Source organism: Rhinolophus ferrumequinum, chromosome 15 (genome assembly GCF_004115265.2).
Source record: "Rhinolophus ferrumequinum isolate MPI-CBG mRhiFer1 chromosome 15, mRhiFer1_v1.p, whole genome shotgun sequence".
Classification (NCBI taxonomy): Eukaryota; Metazoa; Chordata; class Mammalia; order Chiroptera; family Rhinolophidae; genus Rhinolophus; species Rhinolophus ferrumequinum.
Genome location: NC_046298.1, coordinates 39,828,633 through 39,850,360, shown reverse-complemented (window position 1 = coordinate 39,850,360; position 21,728 = coordinate 39,828,633). Strand labels below are relative to the sequence as shown.

The 21,728-nt window shown below is 45.3% G+C and overlaps 2 protein-coding genes across 2 annotated transcripts; one reads left to right on the top strand and one right to left on the bottom strand.

The window, feature by feature from the left end:
* Positions 1-3,877: 3,877 nt before the first annotated feature.
* DMRTC2 (DMRT like family C2) lies at positions 3,878-8,516 on the bottom strand. The gene is made up of 8 exons (XM_033128750.1): positions 8,293-8,516; positions 8,056-8,210; positions 7,694-7,770; positions 7,243-7,423; positions 6,978-7,104; positions 5,253-5,313; positions 4,946-5,120; positions 3,878-3,990 (listed from the first exon to the last, which is right to left on the bottom strand). The coding sequence occupies exons 1-8, from the start codon at positions 8,514-8,516 to the stop codon at positions 3,878-3,880; spliced, it is 1,113 nt and encodes a 370-aa protein (XP_032984641.1).
* A 4,844-nt stretch (positions 8,517-13,360) lies between these two features.
* LYPD4 (LY6/PLAUR domain containing 4) lies at positions 13,361-14,974 on the top strand. The gene is made up of 4 exons (XM_033129253.1): positions 13,361-13,427; positions 13,594-13,737; positions 14,181-14,507; positions 14,772-14,974. Exons 1-4 carry the CDS (start codon positions 13,361-13,363, stop codon positions 14,972-14,974), a joined length of 741 nt encoding a protein of 246 aa, XP_032985144.1.
* Positions 14,975-21,728: the final 6,754 nt, after the last annotated feature.

The following is a 21,728-nucleotide window of genomic DNA, read 5'->3' as shown; positions in this document are numbered from 1 at the left end:
TATGGTTCCAGCCATATGATATTCTGAAAAAAAGCTAAACTATGGAAACAAAAAGATCAGTGGTTGCCAGGAATGGGGGGGGAGGGGGAAGAGGGATGAATAAGGGGAGCACAGCAGTTTTAGGGCAGTGAAACTATTGTGACACTATAATGGTGGATACACGTCATTATACATTTGTCTGAATCTGTAGAATGTACAACACCAAGAGTGAACCCTAATGTAAACTGTGGACTTTTAGTGATAATGACACATGGATGTAGGTTCACGAGCTGAAACAAGTGTTGTGTTCTGGTGTGAAATATTGATAACTGGGGAAGCTGTGCATGTGTGGGGCAGAGGGAATACAGGAAATCTCTGTACCTTCCCGCTTTTGCTGTGAAACTAAAACTGCACAAAAAATATAACCTGTATTAAAAATTGGTTTGAGGGCAGGAAGTTATTCATGTTGTAATGAGGGGGGAAAGTAACATTAGAGCAGGGGTGTCCAAACTTCGGCCCGCGGGCCAACTGCAGCCCATGCCCCATTGTTCATTGGCCCGCAGCAAATTCCAAAAATATATTTAGTTTACTTCAATAAACCAGGTGAGGCAATACGTACTTCACCTCGAGTGAGTGGCCCGGCTGTTTGTGTATTTTACTGCATATGGCCCTTGGTGAAAAACGTTGGAAAAAGTTTGGACACCCCTGCATTAGAGTATATTAACTTTGTAGGAAAAAAACACACACAATTCCTAGGGAATCAGACAGAATGTGTTTAGTCATTTATTCTGAGCCCCCAGAGAAGAATTGAATGAAGGTCCTGCCTCCACGAGTACTTATTCTTGGAGGTGGAGACATAGTTGGACAGGGATAGGCACAACTCAGGTTGATCACGCCTGGGAAGAAGGTGCCAAGGGCTCCTAGGAATGTAGAGAATTCTGCCTAAGGCACTTATCACAGACATTATTTTAAGTCAGATGAAAAGGATGAATCTTGCTTTTGGGAAGAGCTCAGGATCTCATGAGGGTCTATGCAGGGCATTTGTCTATTCAAACATATGTTGGGGGCTGCAGACCTAGCTACACAATGGGACGGGTATAGAGTGAGGACTACACGGACCAGGCAATCAGGGTCTGAGTAGACACTGGATGGAGATGGGTAGCAGATGTCAGTTCTACACTGGACAAGGAGTATGGTCAGGAGTGAACCAGGCTCACATAGGGTTGAAGTGAAGGAGTGTGGATTCTCTAAGAGCAGAAAGTGAAATGAGCTCCTGAAGTAAAATCTGAGTGGCTGTGGGGAAGTTTTGTTTGGAGAGAGAGGAGCAGGGGTGGTGCTCCAAATTTAGAATCTTATTGGTTATTTCTGCAGAATGTCAGGATGGTAAATGAAGGAAGCTTAGAAGAGGGATGCCCTATTAGACCTGGGCAACATCTTTCCTTGCTCTGCAACAGGAAATGGAAAAGGGGTGGCATATGAAACAGTGCTCACAGTCCATTGGCTGTAATCTCCAAGGGCTGATCAGAGGCCAGGAGCCCATTGGCTTCCCACAGCTGTAGGTGATGGATGCTGCACCCAAAGAGGCAGCAACATAGAAACATTTGCAATTTTTAACTCTGCCCTTTTCCCCAAAACTAACCTCTGAAGAGCCTATGCCCCCACTCCCTCAAGCACCAGTGGGGAAGCCCTAACAATTTGATAGACAAGTAGGCCTAGCCAGTGGTGTGAAAAGCCCTGCCAGGTCTGGCAATAAGGGGAGGTTGGCTTCAAAGAAATGAGAAGGGCCTGTGAAAAGGGGTCTGCCCCAGCTCTTTCCCCCAGTCTCCATCACTTTTTCTTTTCCACTCCTTTCTCATGTCATCCTTTAATTCCAAATTACACTTTCTCTTTTACTCTTCCCAGCTGTGTGACCTTGGTGTACTGGGGACCTTTGGTCAGCCCTGAGTAGCAGGGTCTTAGCCATGTTGCATGCTGCAACACTTCCCTCCTCTGTGACCATGTGGGTTTGGTCATTGGGGGAGCATGGCACAGCAAGGCTTAGGTGGGTCTATTAAGGGGCAATCATACATCTAAGTTATAACAAGGGGAGAGAAGGAAGGTGTGAAGCCAACTTTTATACTTTGATTATTTTCACCAAGTCCTGAGAAGTGTTGCAGATTTGTCATTCTGTAATCTGTTAGGGAGTAGCCTACCTTCCCAAGTCCCCAAACAAGAAAGAACAAATTGTAATCACATGCCATCACAATCAATCATCTTACATTAAAGTGGGGTATAAGTTACATTAGGAAAAATAATCAGTGATCAGGCATGTTCCTTGAACTTTCTGCCTGCCTTTTCTACGGATAGGAATGGGGCTGGGGGTCTCTAGGTCTTCACATCTTTGGAATAGCTCAACAAGTCTTCATATATTTGGAACAGTTCAAGAAGGACTTGACAGCAGAAAACTAATAAGAAACAAATGCAGGTAAGATCTTAATATTACTTAACGATGTCTTGAGTAGAAAAAGAAAAGACTTTTTGAAACACACTTGAGACTCATGTATGTCTCCTGGAGGCCCGCATCTTTCACTCTGTTTTATAAAAATTACTAATTGATTTCGGGCCTAGCAAGGAGAAGGAACCCTCACCCAATATTTGCCTAGACGTTTTCCCTAAAATACTTGGGCAAATCACTTTTATCTCTCTAAGCCTGTTCCTTTATTTGTAAAATGGGAGTAATCAAGCATAGTTTACAGAACTGCTGTGAGGATATGTGTGAGGCACATAGTAGGTACTCAATAAACGGTAATAATTGTCTCTAACGTTTTATTGGTCCATCAAAACTTAGACACATGAACCTCCCTAGTTCAAGAAAAACTCTAAGACTAATTTGAGTCTTCCAGTCCTGCTTGGCCTCAGTTTCCCCGTTTGAAAACTGTTATGTTAGATTAGCATTACATTGGCATTCCATTGGCCGAAGCTGGCCTGACAATACGTTTTGTTTGGCTCACGTAGGATTCAAGAAACAAAACTGAGTCAACATTTGAAGATGTTTTACATAGAAATCAAGTTTTCCATCTTCTCTTGAAAAATCAGAAGATGTGGCCATACCCAGTCCACATTCCTGCCTGACAATAATCTGCTAGGGCCAAACAGGGCATGTATTTTCAGTTTCCTAGGGCTCAACTGGCCCTTACCCATTTATATGATCTGCTTGGCCCGATAGGCACCTCATTTTATGGCCCTCGGGAGAGCTGAAAACTGTCTCTGCCTGGCACAGAACAGGCCCTCCAACCAGTGAATCCAACCAGTGAATCTCCCACTATCCCCCTCTACCACTCTTTCTTATCTGGCCATAATAAATCCAGGTTTGTATTTATCTGTGGTAGTTATTGAATAACTAATTTTTCACTTTGAGAAGTGAATTTGAACAAGTCCCTTCTGTCAGGAAAGACTATGTTAGGCTGCAGTAAATAAACAATCCCCAAATCTCAGTGACTTAATACAACAAAGGTTTATTTCTTCCTTACACAAACCTAGACACAAAATGAAAATACTCTCTTATTTTTGCATGCATGGAGACAGACATGAATGCATAGGTATGTACAGAATTACATGTCAGATACTCTGGAACATGAACTTATGCAAAAATCTATTTAGATACTTGTTAGCTTAGATTGTAAAAACACTCTCTTTGTTGGGAATTTTAAAAGGTTCCAAGACCCAAGGTGGGTAGGTAAGAGAATACCCACCTTTGGCCAAGGAAATGCCCACACTACAATAGGAACCAAAAGCTAACGAAGCAGCTGAACCTTGTGCTACATTAAATTCCATGTATAAATCCATAAGTAAAATACCAAATATGCAGCGCCTGAAGGCTGTTGCCCGCTGCCCCACTGAGGCCTCCACCTCTGGTCTTCTAGCTCAGGAGAGAGATGGACCCCAGACGCCCAATATGCAGAGCCACAGAGGGGGCTGGGCTGGGTCGGAGAGAGGGGCCAACAGGCTGGAATCCTCTTCCTCCAGCAGGAGCTATAGGCAGGAAAGAACCGGGGGCAGGACCAGGTCACATCCATTTCCCCTCTCAGCAACCCTCTTCTTTTACCCCATTCAGTCCAAGTTTCATCCTTGTTCACCTGGATTAGAGCAAATACTTCCTCCTCACTGATTTTCTTACCCCAAGTCTTGCCTCTTCCAATCCCTCTATCACAGCAACCATACTTGTCGTTCTAAAGCTCAGGGTCTCTGAGTATGTCCCTGCCTAGCTCAGAAACATTCTCTGGCTCCCCTTCATGTGCAGTTACTGGTCTGGACTCCTAAGCCTGGCATGTCAGACCTCCACGATCAGAATCCTCTCCAGCATCTGCTTATGTTCTAGGAGTTACTCCAGGCTGGTTTCCTCACCCACACACCCTGCCCAATCCACCATTTTGCACAGGAGAATTCTCAGCCTTCCCTCTCTGTCCCCATAGGTGTTTCTCATTCCTGAAGATTCTTCTATTTCTTTCCTGGTTTGTCACTGAGATTTGTGAAGGCATCGAGGTTTCCAAAGTAGCATGGAAGCTTTGGGAAGATCTTGAAGGCAGTTATCAGATCTGTTTGCAAGCCAGTCCTTTCTTACCTCTCCAGCCCCTCTCCAGACTTCAGCAAGCAGCTTGGGTTCAGAGAGAAACTTGGCCTGGAATCAGACCAGGCTCTGCCACTGTCTTGCTATGAGCCCTTGAGCAAGTCCCTGCCTCTCTCAGGGCCTCACTTTCCTGGACATCAGGGCCCTGGACATTTGCTTTTGAGCACAAAACTGGTAAAACGGATCTAATGAATAACTTTCAACTGCCACCCCAGCAGCTAGGTGGAGAAGGTTGGGGCCTGGGCCTGTGGACGGTCCCCCTGCTGACCTCCCGATCCCCTTGGTTAGTCCTGGCTTACTCCAGCACTTCCATTTCCAAACCATCCCTACCCCATTTGCTCCTTTCATGGAACAGGTTACCTGGTGGGCCACAGGGGTGGAGCAGGGAGATCCAAGCAGGGCTGGGCGGGACAGAAGAGGTCAGGCGGGGAGCCTGGGAGGAATCTTTCAGCCCCACAAGAGCCTCAGCTGCCTCCCGCTGCAGCTGCTGCTCTGAGGGGCCAGAGGTCCAGGCCAGGCGAGAGGCTCCGGGGGCCTGAAAAGGAAAGGGACAGAAGCAGACTGGGAACCCCCACTTCTGCCCACCCTCCAAGTGCTCCCTCAAACCCCAGTTACTTAACTGTCCCCTACTTTTCCCTCCCCCAGGATCCCACTTCTTTTCCAGGACCTGTGGCTGTAGCAGAAGAGGTTCTGGAGTGCTACAGGGCTGAAGTATCAACGTCGAGCATCTAGAAACAAGGAGAGAAGATGCCAGTGGTATTAAACACATGGATAGACATGCACACACAGAAAAAGGGGCAGGATCTTGCTATACAGCCATGAACCACATAACAATGTTTAGGTCCACGATGGACCACATATACAACAGTGGTCCCATAAGATTATAATGGAGCCGAAAAATTCCTGTCACCTAGTGATGTCATAGTCGTCGTCACATCATAGCACATTACAAGTTTGTGGTCATGCTGGTGTAAACACACCTACTGCGCTGCCAGTTATATAAAATCACATATAAGTATGGACAATACATAATACTTGATAATGATAATAAACGACTATGTTACTGGCTTATGTATTATACTATACTTTTTATCATTAGTTTAGAATGTACTCTTTCAACTTACAAACAAAGCTTGCTGTAAAACAGTATGCCCTGTTACACTGGCAGTGGCCTCATACATCTTGTGTTTGCCTTGTCTCTTGATTGCATGATTTTCTCTTGTGCTTGATTTAATCTGTTGTTTTATAAATGTAGTGTAGCCTAAGTGTACAGTGTTTATAAAGTCTACAGCAGTGAACAGCAATGTCCTAGACCTTCACGTCCACTTCCCTCACTCACTGACTCACCCAGAGCAGTTTCCAGTCCTGCAAGTTTCATTCATGGTAAGAGCCCTATACAGGTGTACCATTTTTTCTTTTATACTGTTTTTTATTGTACCTTTTCTAAGTTTAGGTATGTTTAGATACACAAATACCTATCATTGTGTCACAATTGTCTACAGTATTCAGTACAATAACATGCTGTACAGGTTTGTAGCCTGGGAGCAACAGGCCAGACCAAACAGCCGAGGTGTGCGGTAGGCTGCCCCATCTAGGTGTGTGGAAGTGCACTCTGTGATCCTCGCACAATGCGTAACGATGCGTTGTCTAATGACGTATTTCTCAGAACATACTCCCGTCATTAAGTGGCTCATGATGTAGGAATCGGAAAGCCTGCTGAGACATTAGGCTTTGTGACTTTGGGCAAGTCCCTTCCCCTGTGTTGGCCTGCTTTGTTTTCTGTAAAATGACAATCCCTGCCAACTTCTTCCCCCGAGGGCTATTGTGAGGACTGTGGGAAATCACTGGTGTCAATTTTTTAAAAAACTGACAAAACATCTAGAGGAAATGGGATGATTGTTTCTGCCCTTCCAGAGTCTGGTTTCTTTCCCCTTGGTTCCCTAATCCCCATGATACTCGAGAAGCAGCTTGGCCCACTTTTAGGAAACCTTTTCTAATGGCCTCTGGCCTCTCTACTAGGCCTCTGAGGCTCTCACCATCACGCCCCTCCCCCATTTCAGCAGGCAATTCGACCCCATCTTATCTGTTTAAGCGGAATTAATAGCCACTATTTGTTCAAAGCCAGGGCTTGTGCTAGGTGTATTCCATACATTACTGCTAATTCTCATGACAACCTGAGAGGTAAGCAACAGTGTCTCCAACTTAGTGGAAGAAAAACAGGCTTAGAGAGGTAGAGATACTCATACCAAGGTTCACAGCCAGGCAGTGGCAGAGCTAGGAGACCTCTGCCTCACCCATTAGTCTGAGACCTTTTCTTCTCCTTTATCGTCTACAGTGGTGTCCAGAACAGGGTTAGGCACAGGATAAACACATATCTTCTCTCCCTACTCACGTGCGGGGCAGGGGAGAGGGCTCTTGAGATTCTCCAGAAAGAGGAGTCGTCAGTACTGGGCGAGATCCTGGGCAGGTTGGGAGGGGCCCATGAGTGGGCAGCCGGAGGGAGGTACCAGGGTCAAAGCCTAATGAGGGTAAGAGAATGCAGAGTGCATAGGGGTCATAGGTCATGGATTCTGTCCTTCCTCTTTCTACTCTGTTATCATCTTCCTCTTCTCTTTCTGATACAGTGGTACACTGGTACACTGTTGAATTCATCTTACCAGGGAAGGGATGCAGAGGGACAGCAGGTTTCTGGTATAGCAAACGGCACACCACTGGAGGTGGCACGGAAAGGCCTGGAGGCAGCCAGTGTCCAGGGGCCCAAGCACCTGAAGGCACCGGAGTCCAGGGCAAAGGCAAGGCTTCCAGGGGACGGCTGAGCAGCACAGGCCCCTGGGAGTTCTCCTGCAAGGGCAGAGGGCACAGGTTGGAAGTGCAAAGCTGGGGAAGGAATGGGTATGTTCTAGGATAGGGGTAGGAACCCAAAACTTCAGAGCTTGGAGGGCTATAAAATTCCACCCCGTCAATTTGCCCACAGAAGAGAAGAAATTTGCCCAAGATGATATAGCAAGTCAGGGTTGGACCTAGAACCCAGGTGTCAAGGGCCAGAGGAAGGGGTCTGGGCAGGGCCTAGGAGAGGAGTCCCTCCCTCAGGGCCCAGGCTTGCCTTACCTTCCCAGGGGGTGTCAGTGCCAGTGGGACTGCCCCATCGAGGGTCTGAGGCTGGGGTACTATGTTCTCCTTTCCAGCTGTGAGGGTCCAGGGAGAACTTTGGTGAGCCCTCTCTCCTGACCTCCATCCCACTCCAACTGAAAACTAAGTTCCTATCTTCCCCCGGCCCCTTGCTACCCACAGACCCCACTGCATCCTGCCAACTCTTGATCACATTTTAAAGTCGGGGAGACTGAGGCCCAGAGAATAAAAACACCTTGCCCAAGGTGTTATACCAATTCCGTGACAGATCAGGAACTCTTTTCCCTACTTATGCTTTCTCCACCCAAATCCCTGCCCCATCCCTGGCCAGAGACACTCACAGGAAACCCCTGGTTGCATGGCTCCCTTCTTGACATGGCTGGCAACTCTGGGAGGGGCTTCCCCTCTCATCAGTCCCTGAGCCAGGTGCCTCTTTAGCTGGGCCTCCTGCTGCCTGCGCAAGGCCACCTGGGCAGCCATCACCCTTCGGCGCTCCCTAAAAGGGGGGTTTAAAGTCAAAAGTCAGCCACCCATGAGATGAAGCCCATCCTCTTCCCTTCCCTGGTTCTCATACTCACAAGATGAGGACACATTTGTGACACTCGCAAGCCTGAAAGAGGCAGAGGCGCTTGTGGCCCTTGAGGTGGGCAGTGACACCATGGTTGCGGCAGCGGGCACAGGTTGGAGAGCGACTGACAGCTCTCCTAGGGATAAGCTCCGTGCCCTGGGGGGCTCTGGTCTCATCCCCTTGGGCAGAGTCTGAGGGGAGGTGGTGGACAGCAGGCATCTCATTAGGATCCATGGATCTGCGGGCACGAGCGGAGAGTGGGATGGCCAGGTGGGCCCTCTCCTTACCTGCCCTTCTGCCCCGGGGAGGACACACCTGAGGAGATTCTCCATCCCACCCACGTCTGGGCTCAGCTTTCATCTGCGCCTTCTTCACCCCACCACCTTCCTCCGGCATCCTCTTTCCTAGCGCACCTTCTTCCCAAGAACCCCTCTCCTCTTTCCTTTCTTATGTATCCTTTCAATCCACACCTTCTCTTCTGCTCACCTGTACCCTCCCGTGCACAGATCTGTTGTAGGCACACTCATGCACACTCAGGCCCCCTGCAAGGAATCCTACAGCCCCTTTTCCACAATCACCCCGTTCCAACAGTTTTTTCCTGGAATCCTCTTCAACAACGATCATCATTCCCTCCTGCAGTTATCCAATTCCTACAAATGTTTTATGCTCGCTTTTCAACTGTTAGTCTCACCTATGCCCTGCAATTCAATTTCCCCCTTACACCCCTTTTGATCAGATCACTCTATTGCACCCCAGGCATTCCATTCTTCTCATGGATTCCTTGCCCCATTTTCAATAATTACTTTCGTTCACACAACAAATGTTTACTGAGTCCCTTTCACGCGCCAGGTTCTGATCTAGACACAAAGCGCTCTCTTCCTGGCAGGACTTCTGCTCTCGCACCCAAACTCTGTGCATAGCCGGGCACAGAGTCCCACACTTCTTATGCCTTTGCCCACGGCCGACAATTGAGGGCAGGCCCATCCCACCTCCCACAGTGCACGCCCTCATGCAGTTGTTACTCATTCCCCCCCTCCCCCTCCCCCAGCAAGTAACATTCCAGGGTCCCAGGGAGGGGGCAGGGCACGCGGAGCGCGCTGCGGCCCGCGCGGTGAGGGAGGGGAGGGGAGGCGAGGGTCGGGAGGAGCACGAGGAGGAGGGGAGAGGATGGGGGTGTCGGGGGTCGGGGCAGCGCAAGAGAGTGAAGCAGCACAGGGAGGGGCGGGGTCGTGTCGAGTCCACAGCCCACGGTTACCACAGCCTCGAGCGGAGCCAGGCTCAGTCAGGAGGAGAAAGGACGAAGGGAGTAAGCGACCCCAGGAACTGCCGCGCTCGCGCCGGTTTTCCCGCCCCCTCTCACAAAGACCAATGAGCTTTGAGCACCGCCTCCCGCCGCCGAAGCAGGCAACCAATGCACTTCACGATCTTGCACTGAGGCCCGCCCCTTACCTCGAACTCTCTTCTCCTCACGCGGGACTAGCAGGCCCGCCAATAGCGCCTCGAGTTGAGTCTCGAGCCCCTTCCCCCTCTCCCTGCGGCTTGCCTTTCCAGATTATTCTTCTCCTTTTGCGGGAGGCAGCCAATGGGGCGTCGAATACGGCTTCCAGGACGAGGCTGGCCCTGCCCCCAGGAGCCTCCAGCGCTGCCCCGCCCCCTGGGCGTAGCCTTGGACCCGTGTGCGCAGGCGTGGTCTTACCCTCTGTGCTTCACTGCGACGCTGCGCCATTGTGCTCTTGGCCTCGACTTGCTCCTGTGGCACCTCTTCAATGTGTGGACGCCGCTGTTTTCTCTCACTTCTCTCCGGGTTCCCCAACTCCCAATCTACTCATCTCATTTTATGCGTTCTCTACCCTGTGATTTCCCTGTTTCCTTCCCGAGTCTCTCATTGCTCCCCTTTGCCCCTTTGCCGTGTGTCGTCTTGTCCGTGTCCGTGCCGATTTTCCTAACCTCGGTTTTCCTGTTCTGAGTCTCTGCTTGTCCATACTGCTGATTTTCGGACCCTCTTTCTCTCTGTGCCTCATTCCCTAATAGCCTGGCCCCCTTCCCCACTTTCTTCACTTCCCTAGACTTCACTTTTCTGTAGTGTTTCTGTCTTTTCAGCTCTTTCTACCCTCTGTGTGCATCTTCCTCCCGGATTGCACCCCATTTTGGGGGCTGCATTATGTAATCATCGTCTTTTCTGTGAATCTCACGTTTTTCCTCTCCAACCCTCTGCGTTGTTTGTCCCCCTTGCTTTGTGTGTCCCGCCCTGTCTCCTTTTCTCTCACTCTCTAAGATGGTCTCCTCTTTCCCCTGAGACCCCCGACTTTGTGCCTCACTCCTCATTTTCCTGCAGCTCTGACTGGTGCCCTCTCTGCTGGTCCTCCTCTGTCTCCCTGCAAGGCTCCATTTCATCAGTTTGCTCCTCCTTCTCTACAGTTTCTCTTTCATAGGAGTGACATCCCCTCTGACCACTACTCCATCTTTTTTCCCTTGCGGATTTCATTCCAGTCTTTTCTGGTTGTGTTCTCGCTTGTGCTCAGGTTATTGGGTCCTGTCATTTTTCATTCCGGGCTGGTATGTGCCATCTTCTCTGACTAGCTCAATCCTTTTGTATGATCCGCCGTGTGTCCCTTTCCCGTGGGCCTTAGCCTTTTTGTTTGCCAAGATTTCTGGGTTACAGAGCCTGTGTGTCAGGCATTCTGGACAGAAAAGCGTGGCCATAAGTGACCTCTAGCTGAACTGTGGTGCAGGGCAGCAGTACTAGAGAAAGTTGGAAAGGTTGTTTGGGGCCAGTCTAGGGGCGGTGGGGCTGGGGGGTTGGCTGGGGGAAGCTTGAATGTCAGCTAAAGAGGATGACCTTGATCCTTTAGACGGGGGAGAAAAAGGGAGGGGGAGAAAGAGAGAGAACATTTGGAGAGCTTAGCACTAGCCTGGCATTTTATAATAATAACAAATTTTCAACAATGACCCTATGAGATGCATTATTAATCTATTGTATAAATGAGTTCAGCAAATTGCAGAAGGTCCTACAAAAAGTGGAGGGTAAAGATTCGATCCTTGGTCTACCTTTGAGTCGCAAGCCTATGAACTTTGTACCATCTACTTTGTTTCAGTTATTTCCAGTAACCCCCATTCCCCACTTTCCTTCCCTGACCCTCCCATAGGCACTTATTTCAGATGGCTAATGCATATCTTTTGGTCTGTGTGTTCTTGCAAGATGTGCAGCGTTCTATGTACATGAAGTTTTAATTTACACAAGTGATATTGTGTTCTTTACTATTTAAGATAGTACTGTGCTTTTCCAATCCATCTATGTACACGTTATGTGTACATCTAAGTTGCTTCTAACTGCTGCATGATTATATTCCCTGGTGTGCATCCCCTGCGTATCGAGTGTTCACTAGGTCTCAGGGAGGGACGCCCACATTGCTTTCAATTCTCTGTCACCACAATAATGCTGTATCCTCCTACGTGTTCCTTTGTAGATGAAGGTGGAAATATCTGTTATGTGTACCTAGAATATACCAGAAATGCATCTTTGTAAACCTAATTTAACTAAATATTGCCACATTTCTCCCTGCAATGCTGCTTTGGGCCTGAGACACTGATTAGGACTCTTCTGTCCCTCAGAGTCCATAAGAGGGCCCTATTCTTCCACTCCCCTAACCACTCAACGAGCAGCAGTGCACAGGGGTCTCCATACCCCCACATTCCTGCCAACGCTTGTCTATTTCCAGCTTTCTCATCCTTTGCCAGTATGATGGATGTACAGTTTGATAGATTGCATTTCTCTCATTACTGTTGAATTCGAGTGTTTCTTCACATGTTTGTTAGCCTTTCTGGTTTGCTCTTCTGGGAGTTGCCTCTTCATATGTTTGGCGCATTTTCCTACTGAGGTTGCTCCTCTTTTCTTGTCAATTTGCCAGAGGTTCCTGGCCATTCTCATTGGTTTAAGACATTGCATGTACTCTTTTTTATGCCAATCCTGGCAATTCGTATTATTTTAGAAATTTATCCATTTCACCTGGGTTTTCTAATTTATAAATGTAGAGTTGCTAATGATACTTTTATTGTTTTTAAAATAGCTGATTCTGTTACTTCCTATTTTTCATTTTATTTGCATCCTCTTTTTCTCTTGATTAGATTTGCTGGAGAATTCTTATTAATCTTCTGAAAGAATGAATGTTAGTTTTTTGTAATAATTTGTTGTTGTTTTCTATTTCATTGATTTCTGCCATTATTTCTATGCTTTTACTGTGTTTGGGGGGTGCTTTGTGCTCCTTGTATAACTTCATGAGTTAATTCATGGACATATTTATTTAATGCTTCTTGTTTCCTGATAAATGTATTTAAAGTATAAATGTACTCCTAATACTGCTTTAGTTTTGTCCCAAATTTTGATGTATAGTTTTAAAAAAAACATTTTGATTTTGAAATGATTGTTGGCTCACAGGAAGTTGCAAAAATTGTATAAAGAGTTCCCTCAAACCCACTTACCAATCGGGACATCTTCTATAAGTGTAGTATATAACTGTAGTATACAAGTAGGAAATTAACATTGGTATAATACTCTTAACTAGGCTACAGCCCTTAGTTCAGTTTTCACTAGATTTTACATACACTGTGTGTGTGTGTGTGTGTGTGATATGTAGCATGTTCATTATTATTCAGTTCTAGATACTTTTTAATTTCATTTTCGATCCAAAGATTATTTAGAAATATGTCAGTTAACTTCCACACACACATTTGTTGTTTTGATCTCATTGTCTCTGGAGAATAATGATCCTTTGAAAGTGTACTATGCTCTGCAACCTGTCTAATGGGAAGGACCTAAGCAGGAGAATGAGAGTCATAATTTGAGAAGCTAATAAGGTCAGTTAGATTGGAGGGGAGACTATGGAGATAAGAAGACCTGTGTCTTTGAACATCTCAGGGAGCCTATGTCACAGAAAATGATAATCAACTTTCTGCTCTAGAAACAGTGACCCAGAGCCGGGTGGACAGAGAATTCAGGGACTGACGAGAACCAGCCTTAAGACCTAGACTGAAATTGGTTCCAGACTGATCTCTAGCATCCAGGACCTCGACACAGGACTATGGGACCCCAACATTTGAGACCTGTGCAACTGCTCTGCCTCTTAGGGGCCATCTCCACTCTGCCTTGTATGTCCTGTGGTGCTGGGTGCTTTGGGACCCCCGGAGGGTGGGGAGCTGGATATCTGGGTTCTTCAGGGGACAGAATCTGTGGAGGCTGTGCTCTCGGTTGGCAGTTCAGGGATGGAGAAGGCAGTGTGAGGGGCAGATGACTGGAAGAGCATTCTCTCTTTAGGGGCTGGAGCTCTTTTGTGCTACGAAGCAACATCCTCACGTTTCCGAGCTGTCACTCTCCGTAACTGGAAATGGCTTCTGATGAGGAGCATGGTGTGTAAGCAGAGTGAGGGCTGCGAGGAGACGCTGGTGCTCATCGAGACAGGTGAAGGGGAGTGACTTTGATACGGTTTTTTTTTCTAGTTCTTCTGACATCTAGCTTCATTTCCAGCACCCAGGGACTCTGGAATTGAGTTCCAGATTTTTACTCCATTATATCTTTGGGAAAAATATCAAGGCCCTGGCAGGAGAGGGCAGGACCCAGCTGGTAGTGGTGTGGGCTGGATAAGAGGGCAGAATAAGGAGGGCAGATCCCAGGAGGAGTGGGTAATCTGGGGGAGAAGAAAAGGGCAGGACACCAGGGAAAGAGGAGCAGAGGGGCTCCCGTGGGGAGAGGAGTGAGGAGAGACAGATGGAGACCCCGACATCTGTGCAGCTGACGTGAGTGGACACGGGATGGGGCAGAGTGAGCAGGAAAAGCAGGATGGAGGGTGGACTCTGGGTGTGCCCAAGGACACTGATCAGAACTCTCTCATCTCTGCTCTTCAGGGACCAGAAGGGGAGTTGTGGGTTTTAAAGGCTGCAGCCCAGCCCCATCTTACCCTCAGCGAGTCTCCTACCTCGTTTCACCGCCTGGATTGTCCATTGCCTCCTATAGTCGGGTCTGCCGGACGTATCTCTGCAATAACCTCACCAACTTGGATCCTTTTGTGAAACTCAAGGAGAACACTCCGAAGCCTACAGCATTTTCTTCCCATAGTTGCCCGACTTGTGTGGGCGAGCACTCTGAGGATTGCCTCCCAAATTTTGTCACCACCGATTCTTGCCCGTCTGATGCCTCTAAGTGTTACAGTTCCACTTTAAAATTTCAGGCAGGTGAGAGGAGAGAAACTTTTACCAAATGCCTACTCTATGCCAGGTGCTATCTGGTACCTTCCCGTCTTTGAGAGAGGCTGCTGGGATCCGAGAGGGGATTTGGGCTGTGGGCACCAGGCATATGAATTCCAAGGAAGGAGGAGGAAGGGGCCTGGTGCCCAATTCTGTGGTGGGTAGAGATGTCCTGGTTTGTGAGGGGTGTCTGGGAGGAGGGACGGGGTACTTGAGTCTTGAGTGTCCTGACTTCTCCCTCTCTCCTTACAGGGCATCTCAACACCACCTTCCTCCTCATGGGCTGTGCTCGTGATGATTACAGAATGTTGGCACATGTCCACCATATTGGGAACATCAGAGTGACTGAGGTCCTCAACGTCTTAGAGAAGGCCCAGATTGCTGGCGCGGGGCCCTCCAGCTGGGGTCCTGCTTGGGGTATTCTCTCAGGGCTCCTGCTTGCCTTCAGGGCCTGACAATCTAGCTGGACCAGGCAAACACCCAGACCCCTTCACATAACCAAATAAAGTCACAGAGTTGTCTTTCTGTTTTGTCCTGTGTTCCATGAGGGCTGTGGAGGCGTGGGAGGTATGAGGAGGGCTGAACATGTCCATGGAGGGGGCGGGAGGGAGGGGCAGGCAGTGGCAGTGCTGGAGAGGAACGGAGGAGGGGGGACAGGGGAGGGGACAGGGGAGGAGGAGGATCATTGGCAAAGTGACAGTGTCATGCTCAGCAACCAGGAGGAAACCAAACACTCCTTTCCTCCTCCCACTTCCTCTGGGGACCTGAGTGCTAGCCTGGGTTCAGCCACTGACTTAGAGAGCCTGGCCAAATCGTTCCCTTTTTCTGGGCCTCAGTTTCCATCCCTGTAAAATGAAGGACCTTGTGCATTAGAGCTGAGTGAGGGCGATTTTAAAATATGATCACTTATTAAGCATCTACTCAGTATGTGTCATTTACTACACTAGCATTAGGACATCATTTAAATCCTTGCAAGATCTCAGTGAGACAGGTTTTATCCCTATTTTGCATGGAAGAAACTGGCTTTAAATTATTTGTCCAGAATGGAATACTTCTTGCCTCGCCTGCAGATCTCTGTTTCTGCTGAGGGAATTTTATTGAGAAGTTTGGAGACCTGAGCTGATTTCCTTTGTCCAGTAAGTTGGCAAATGAGGAGGAAAGAGGAAGGAGCACTGCTGAGAGTGGTTCCTTTCCACCCAAAGTTCAGGTTCCAACCTCCTGGAGAGGAGGACAGTGTAATTCCTTTCTCTGGCCATAAGAGGGCAGCAGATACACTACCTTGCAATTCAACCCCTTCGTGTGTGTGTGTGTGTGTGTGTGTGTGTGTGTGTGTGTACACCTAGGTGTGGGGAATAGAAAAGAAAGAGTCTCAGTACTAGGCCATTTGCTTGTGTGATCTCAGTTTATTTCTCTCCACTGTCTTATGAAGTGAGGAAACATATACTAAGGGTACTTTTTCTGTAGGTTAAGTATTTTCTGTGCATTACCTCATTCTTTCTTACTACAACCCCTTATTAAATATAATCACTTTTATATTTCCATTTTACAGGTAAAGAAACAGGCTCTGTCTGAGGCCCCAGAGCCTACCTTTGTTATCTTGGGCAAATGGGATCTGAAGCACAGGTGCCTGTAGTTGGCCTCAGAAGTAGGACTGGCATGAAGACCTTGATTACTATGGACAGGTTTTGAAAGGGTGATTGGGAAACTAAAGGTCGTGGTAAATGGACTAGATCTGAGTAGAGACCAGAGAGGCTGTGGCAAGAGGCTGTTAGGTCACAGAGGGAAGGTTTTGTGTGCCAGGTTTTTCAGTGGGCTTCACTCATCCTGTATTTCTGACCAGTTGTGCTAGTAGATAATTTTAGAGGGCTGAGCCCAGGCCTGGGTGAGCCAAGGCATATTTCTCTTACTTTCTCTTAATCCCACTAGCCAAGGTGGTGAGGACATCAATAACCTTTGTGGGGACAGAGCCAGGAGAGCAATTTCGAAGCTCTCGACCTCACATGGAAAAGTGCTGGCTTGGGTAGTAGGTGGCCATCAGCTGTAACCAGTTAGCCATTGGCCACTGATATAATTGCCATGGCTGAGCTAGCAAGCACGGATTGCAGGTAGCAATTGAGGTTGGTTGGTAGAGAAGTGGATGGCAGGTTGCGTATCATGTGGCTCCTGCTTCCTGTGTCTCCAGCCCAGCCGCCAGCGAGAATATAGTGCTGTGACTCCCCTATCCATGGCTCCGTGGGTGTTCCTTTTTGGCTTCACCATATCCTGTGTTCTTATGCGGGGAGCGGGAGCTGAGACCCAGCATGACAACCTTCAAAGGGAATTAGAAAATCACAGGTGGTGGTGTCCTTAGGCGTCCCAAGTGGATGGCACCAATCATGATACCAGAGACAGGGCATATTTACTATGTACAAGATTATATGTAACGAAAATATTGGATAGGGAGTGTTACTTAACGAACCCCACAAACATACCACCCAACCTCAGAAACAGAATATCAGGAATAACTTGCATCTTCCCTATATGTTTCTTCCCAGCTCTTCTCTTTGCCTCCTCCCATGAAGTAACGACGACCACACATTTCACTTGGCTTGGGTTTTTATGTACTTTGATCACATATGTATAATGTGTTTGAACAATAAATGTTGTTTAGATTTGCTTGCTTTTGATCTATGTAAAAATGGTATCATAGTATAGGCAGTTTTCTGGATCTTGCTTTTTAAAAACTCATCATATTTCTAATATTCATCCATGTTCCAGTATATGGTTTTGTTCTTCCATTTTCACTGATGGATAACCTCCCATTGCATTGTATCACAATACAGTTCTTGTTAATTATGCTTCATTCCCTCAGCCCCCAGTTGTTGTTTTTTTTTGATACTTACAGCCATTGCTGCTTTGAATATTCTCTTACATGTCCCCTTATACTTGTGTGTCACAGTTTCTCCTGAGTTCATATCTAGGAGCAGTATTGCTGGACTGTAGGTTTGTTCAGCTTTGGGAGACAATGCCAAATTGTTTTCCAAAGTGGTTGTAACAATTATACATTATTGGTGAGGAAGTGAAGAATTCTTATTGATCCACATGTCCTCCAATTTTTCACACTTTTTAATTTTTGCCAATCTGGTGGGCATCTCTCTGTGGTCTGAATTTGTACCTCCCTGATTACTAAGTAGGTTGAACATCTTTTCATATGTGTCTTGGCTGTGCTTCTTTTGTAAAATGCCTATTTATGTTTTTTCTTTTTGTCTCTTTTTCTATAAGGTTGTTTATCGTTTTCTCATTGCTATGTAGGAGTTCCTCATGTATGCTTAATATTATACACTAATCTTTTGTCAGATGATTTGTCTTCATTTCTTAGAGTATCTTTTGAAGAACAGAATATTAATGTTGAATTTATCAATCTTTCAGTTTTATGGTTGATCCTTCTTACCCAAATATTTAAAAGGTGCTTTCCATTATTGCCTCCAAAAAATTAAGTTTGTTTTTTACATTTAAGTTCTTAATTTATCTAGAATTTATTTTTGTGTGTCTTTGAAGTAGGAATCTATTTTCGTTTTTTTATATGGATAACTAATTGCCCAGCCCCCTTTATTGAAGAATTCCTTTTCCCCCATTTATTTGCAATGGCATCTTGGTTGTATATCAAAACTCCGTGTTTGTGTGAGTCTATTTCTGGGCTCCCTATTTTTTTCTGTTAAACAATTTATCTACTCCTGTGCCAATACTACACTGTCTTATTTTATAGCTTTATAACAAATCTTTATACCTACAAGGCAAATTCTTCCCCTTTCCACTGCTTCATTTTCAGGAGAATCTTGACTATTCTGGGGCTTTTGCACTACCATATAAATTTAGGATCAGCTTGTAAAGCTCTATGAAAACCATGTTGAGATTTTGATTAGAATTTCATTGAATAATAGCTGACTTAGGGAAGAATTTATATATGATGAAGTTGAGCCTTTCTGTCCATGAACATGTGATATCTTTCTGTTTATTTACATCTTCCTTAATATTTTTTGGTAAAGTTTTCTATTTCCTGTAATCTTGCACATCTTTTGTTAATTTATCCCAAAATGACCTATGGTATTTGTTATTATAAACGATGTACTTTTAAAATTACACTTCTATTTATTTCTAATTTATAGAAATGCAATAGATTTTTATATGGTATATTGATCTTACAGCCAGACATCTTGTTAGACTTATTATTTCTAATAATTTATCTATAGGATTTTTGAGATTTCTGTGTATATAATAATCAGCTGTGAAAAATGACAGTCGATCTGTGCTGGCTGGGACATCCCAGTATAACATCGACATTGCTGGGCATCTTTGGGTTGTTCTTGATTTTAAATGGAATGTTGCCATTTCTCTATTAACAGTGATGTTTGATTTTTTTATTTGTTTGCTTGCTTTTTTAAAGGGGGTAGTTGTTATATTTTTTTCAAGATTTATTGAGAAATTATTGATGTATTGGTATAGAATTAACCCCTGGTCATTTGCCGAATGTGAAAAAATTCTCAAGAAAATGTATTAGTGTAGAATTCATCCCTGGTCATTCATTTGCAGAATGTGAAAGCATTCACAAGACTCAGAAAAATGGGAAAGCAAGGAAAGTTTTATCAAAGGTTGGGCAGAGAGAGAAAGCCCGTGGCAATGTCTAAACAAGACAGCTGCCTGAAGTAGTAAGGAGAGAAACCTGTTAGGGGAGATTGTTGGGGGCAGAGTCTCAGAGTAGATAAGTGCAGTGGGTTGCTGTTTAGCTGGGTTTCTTTCTATGCAGGATGCAGGGGGCTAGTCATCTTGCAGTTGTGTACCATTGCTGCTGGCTCCTTCTGAGAACTGTTGTTGCAGTTGGCTTCTTCTGAAAATTGTTCTGGTGTTTGTCAGCCTGCAGGTATAGTGCTGGCTGGGGACTCAGAGCTGAGTGGTTAATCTTTAAACCTGTTCCTGTCAGCTGCCAGACTCATTCTTATTAACTCTTTCCGACTCATTAGTTAATCTTCAGGCTTATTCCTGCTGTCTCCCGGACTCATTCTTACTAACTCTTTTTCTCACACATCAGTTGACATATAACATTATATAAATTTTAGTTGTACAATGTGATGATTGATACACATATATCTTGCAAAGTGATTACCACCATAAAGTTAGCTAACACCTCCATTACATCACACAATTACCATTTCATTTTGTGATGAGATCATTTAAGATCTACTCTCTTAGCAACTTTCAAATATACAATACAAAATTATTAACTGTAGTTGCCACACTGTACATTAGATTCCCAGAACTTATTCATCTTATAACTGGAAGTTTGTACCTTTGATAAACATCTCCCCATTTCCCCCACTCCCCAGTCCCTGGCAACCGCCATTCTACTCTGTTTCTGAGTTCTGCTTTTTTTTGATTCCACATATAAATGATATTATCCAGTATTTGTCTTATTCTGACTTATTTCACTTAGCATAATGCCCTCAAGTTCCAACCATGTTTTTACAAATGGTAGGATTTCCTTTTCTTCTCATGGCTGAATAGTATTCATATATATATACATATATATATACATATATATATATATGTATATATATATATATACATATATATATATAGCAATTGAAAATAATTGCAAAAACCGCAATTACTTTTGCACCAACCTAGTATCTATCTATGTATATATCTCACATTTTCTTTATCCATTCATGTGTTGGTGGACACTTAGGTTTCCTTATCTTGGCTATTGTGGATAATGCTGCAGTGAACATGGGGGTGCAGATACTGGTAGATGTTCTTTAGCAAATTAAGGGAGTTCCCTTCTATTCCTAGTGTAATTATTAAAATAATAAACCAATGGTGGATGTTATTAAATGATTTTACTTTGTCTCTTTGTTATGGATACCAGGACCGGTAAAAAACCCAAGCGGCACTCAAAGAGTTAGGAAGTTCAGCTTTATTATGCTGGCGGGCTCAGCGGGATCTTTCCCAAATACTGAGCCCCTAGCAAGGTTTTGAGCAGGTTTTTATGGGTTGGGGACTTCCTGGAGTTGGGGAAGGGGTAGGTGTCGTCTGGTGATTGGCTCGCGGTGTGGCTTGGAGGGGGTTATGCGGAAGTGGGCTGGGGCTTAGGCTGGGGACTTCTCTCTGCTTGGGCCACCATTTTAGGTCACTTCCCCCATCATACAAAGAAAATTTGTATACAAACACAAATGAACTCCAGTTTATCATACCAGAGAGAATGGTATAGTGAACCCCATGTACCCATCTACAGCTTCAAAATTATCAACTCCTGACAAACCTTGTTATATCTACTCCCTTCTCCTCCACCCATTGGGTTAAATATCAGAAATCATAAGATATTGTTTGTAAACACTTCGGTGTGTACTTCTGAAACTTAAGGTGCCATTCCCGCATTAAAAAAATCAATCAACTTGAAGACAGAGCAATAGAATCTACTCCTTCTGAAAAATAGAGAGTAAATAGGCTGAAAGAATATGAACAGAGTCCCAGCGATCTGTGAGACAATCAAAAAAGGAGCTAACATTTGTATCATCAGAATACCAGAAGTAGAATGAAACAAACAAACAAACATGCTCTGAAAAAGAATTTGAAGAAATAATCGCTCAAGAAGCTGAGTGAACCCAAAACAGGATAAACACAAACAAATCCAACTAAGACACATAGCAAACTTCTGAAAACTAAAGACAAAGGAAAAAAGAAATCTTAAAAAACAGCCAGAGAAACATAACCCATTACCTATTAAGGAACACTAATTTAAATGACAGTAGATTTTGAAGCCGAGAACATAGAGGCCAGAAGGACACACAATATCTTCCAAGTGATGAGAGAAAAGAACTGTCAACTATGAATTCTGTATCTGGCAAAATTATCCTTCAGGAGTGAAGGGGAAATAAGGAAATTCTCTGATGAAGGAAGACTATGAGAATTTGTTGCTAGCTGACATACTCTTAAAGAATGGCCAAAGGAAGGAATATACAATTCATCCTTTTTTGTCACTTACGCTTCGTGTCATGTCTAAAATCTAACCAAATTTACAATAACTGAAATCAAACAGAGTATGTTCTCAGACAATCATAGAATCAAACTAGAAATCCATAACAGACAACAGGAAAATCTCTAAAAATATTTAGAAAGTAAACAACATACAGTATTTCTAAATGATCAGTGGGTCAAAGAGGAGTCTCAGAGGAA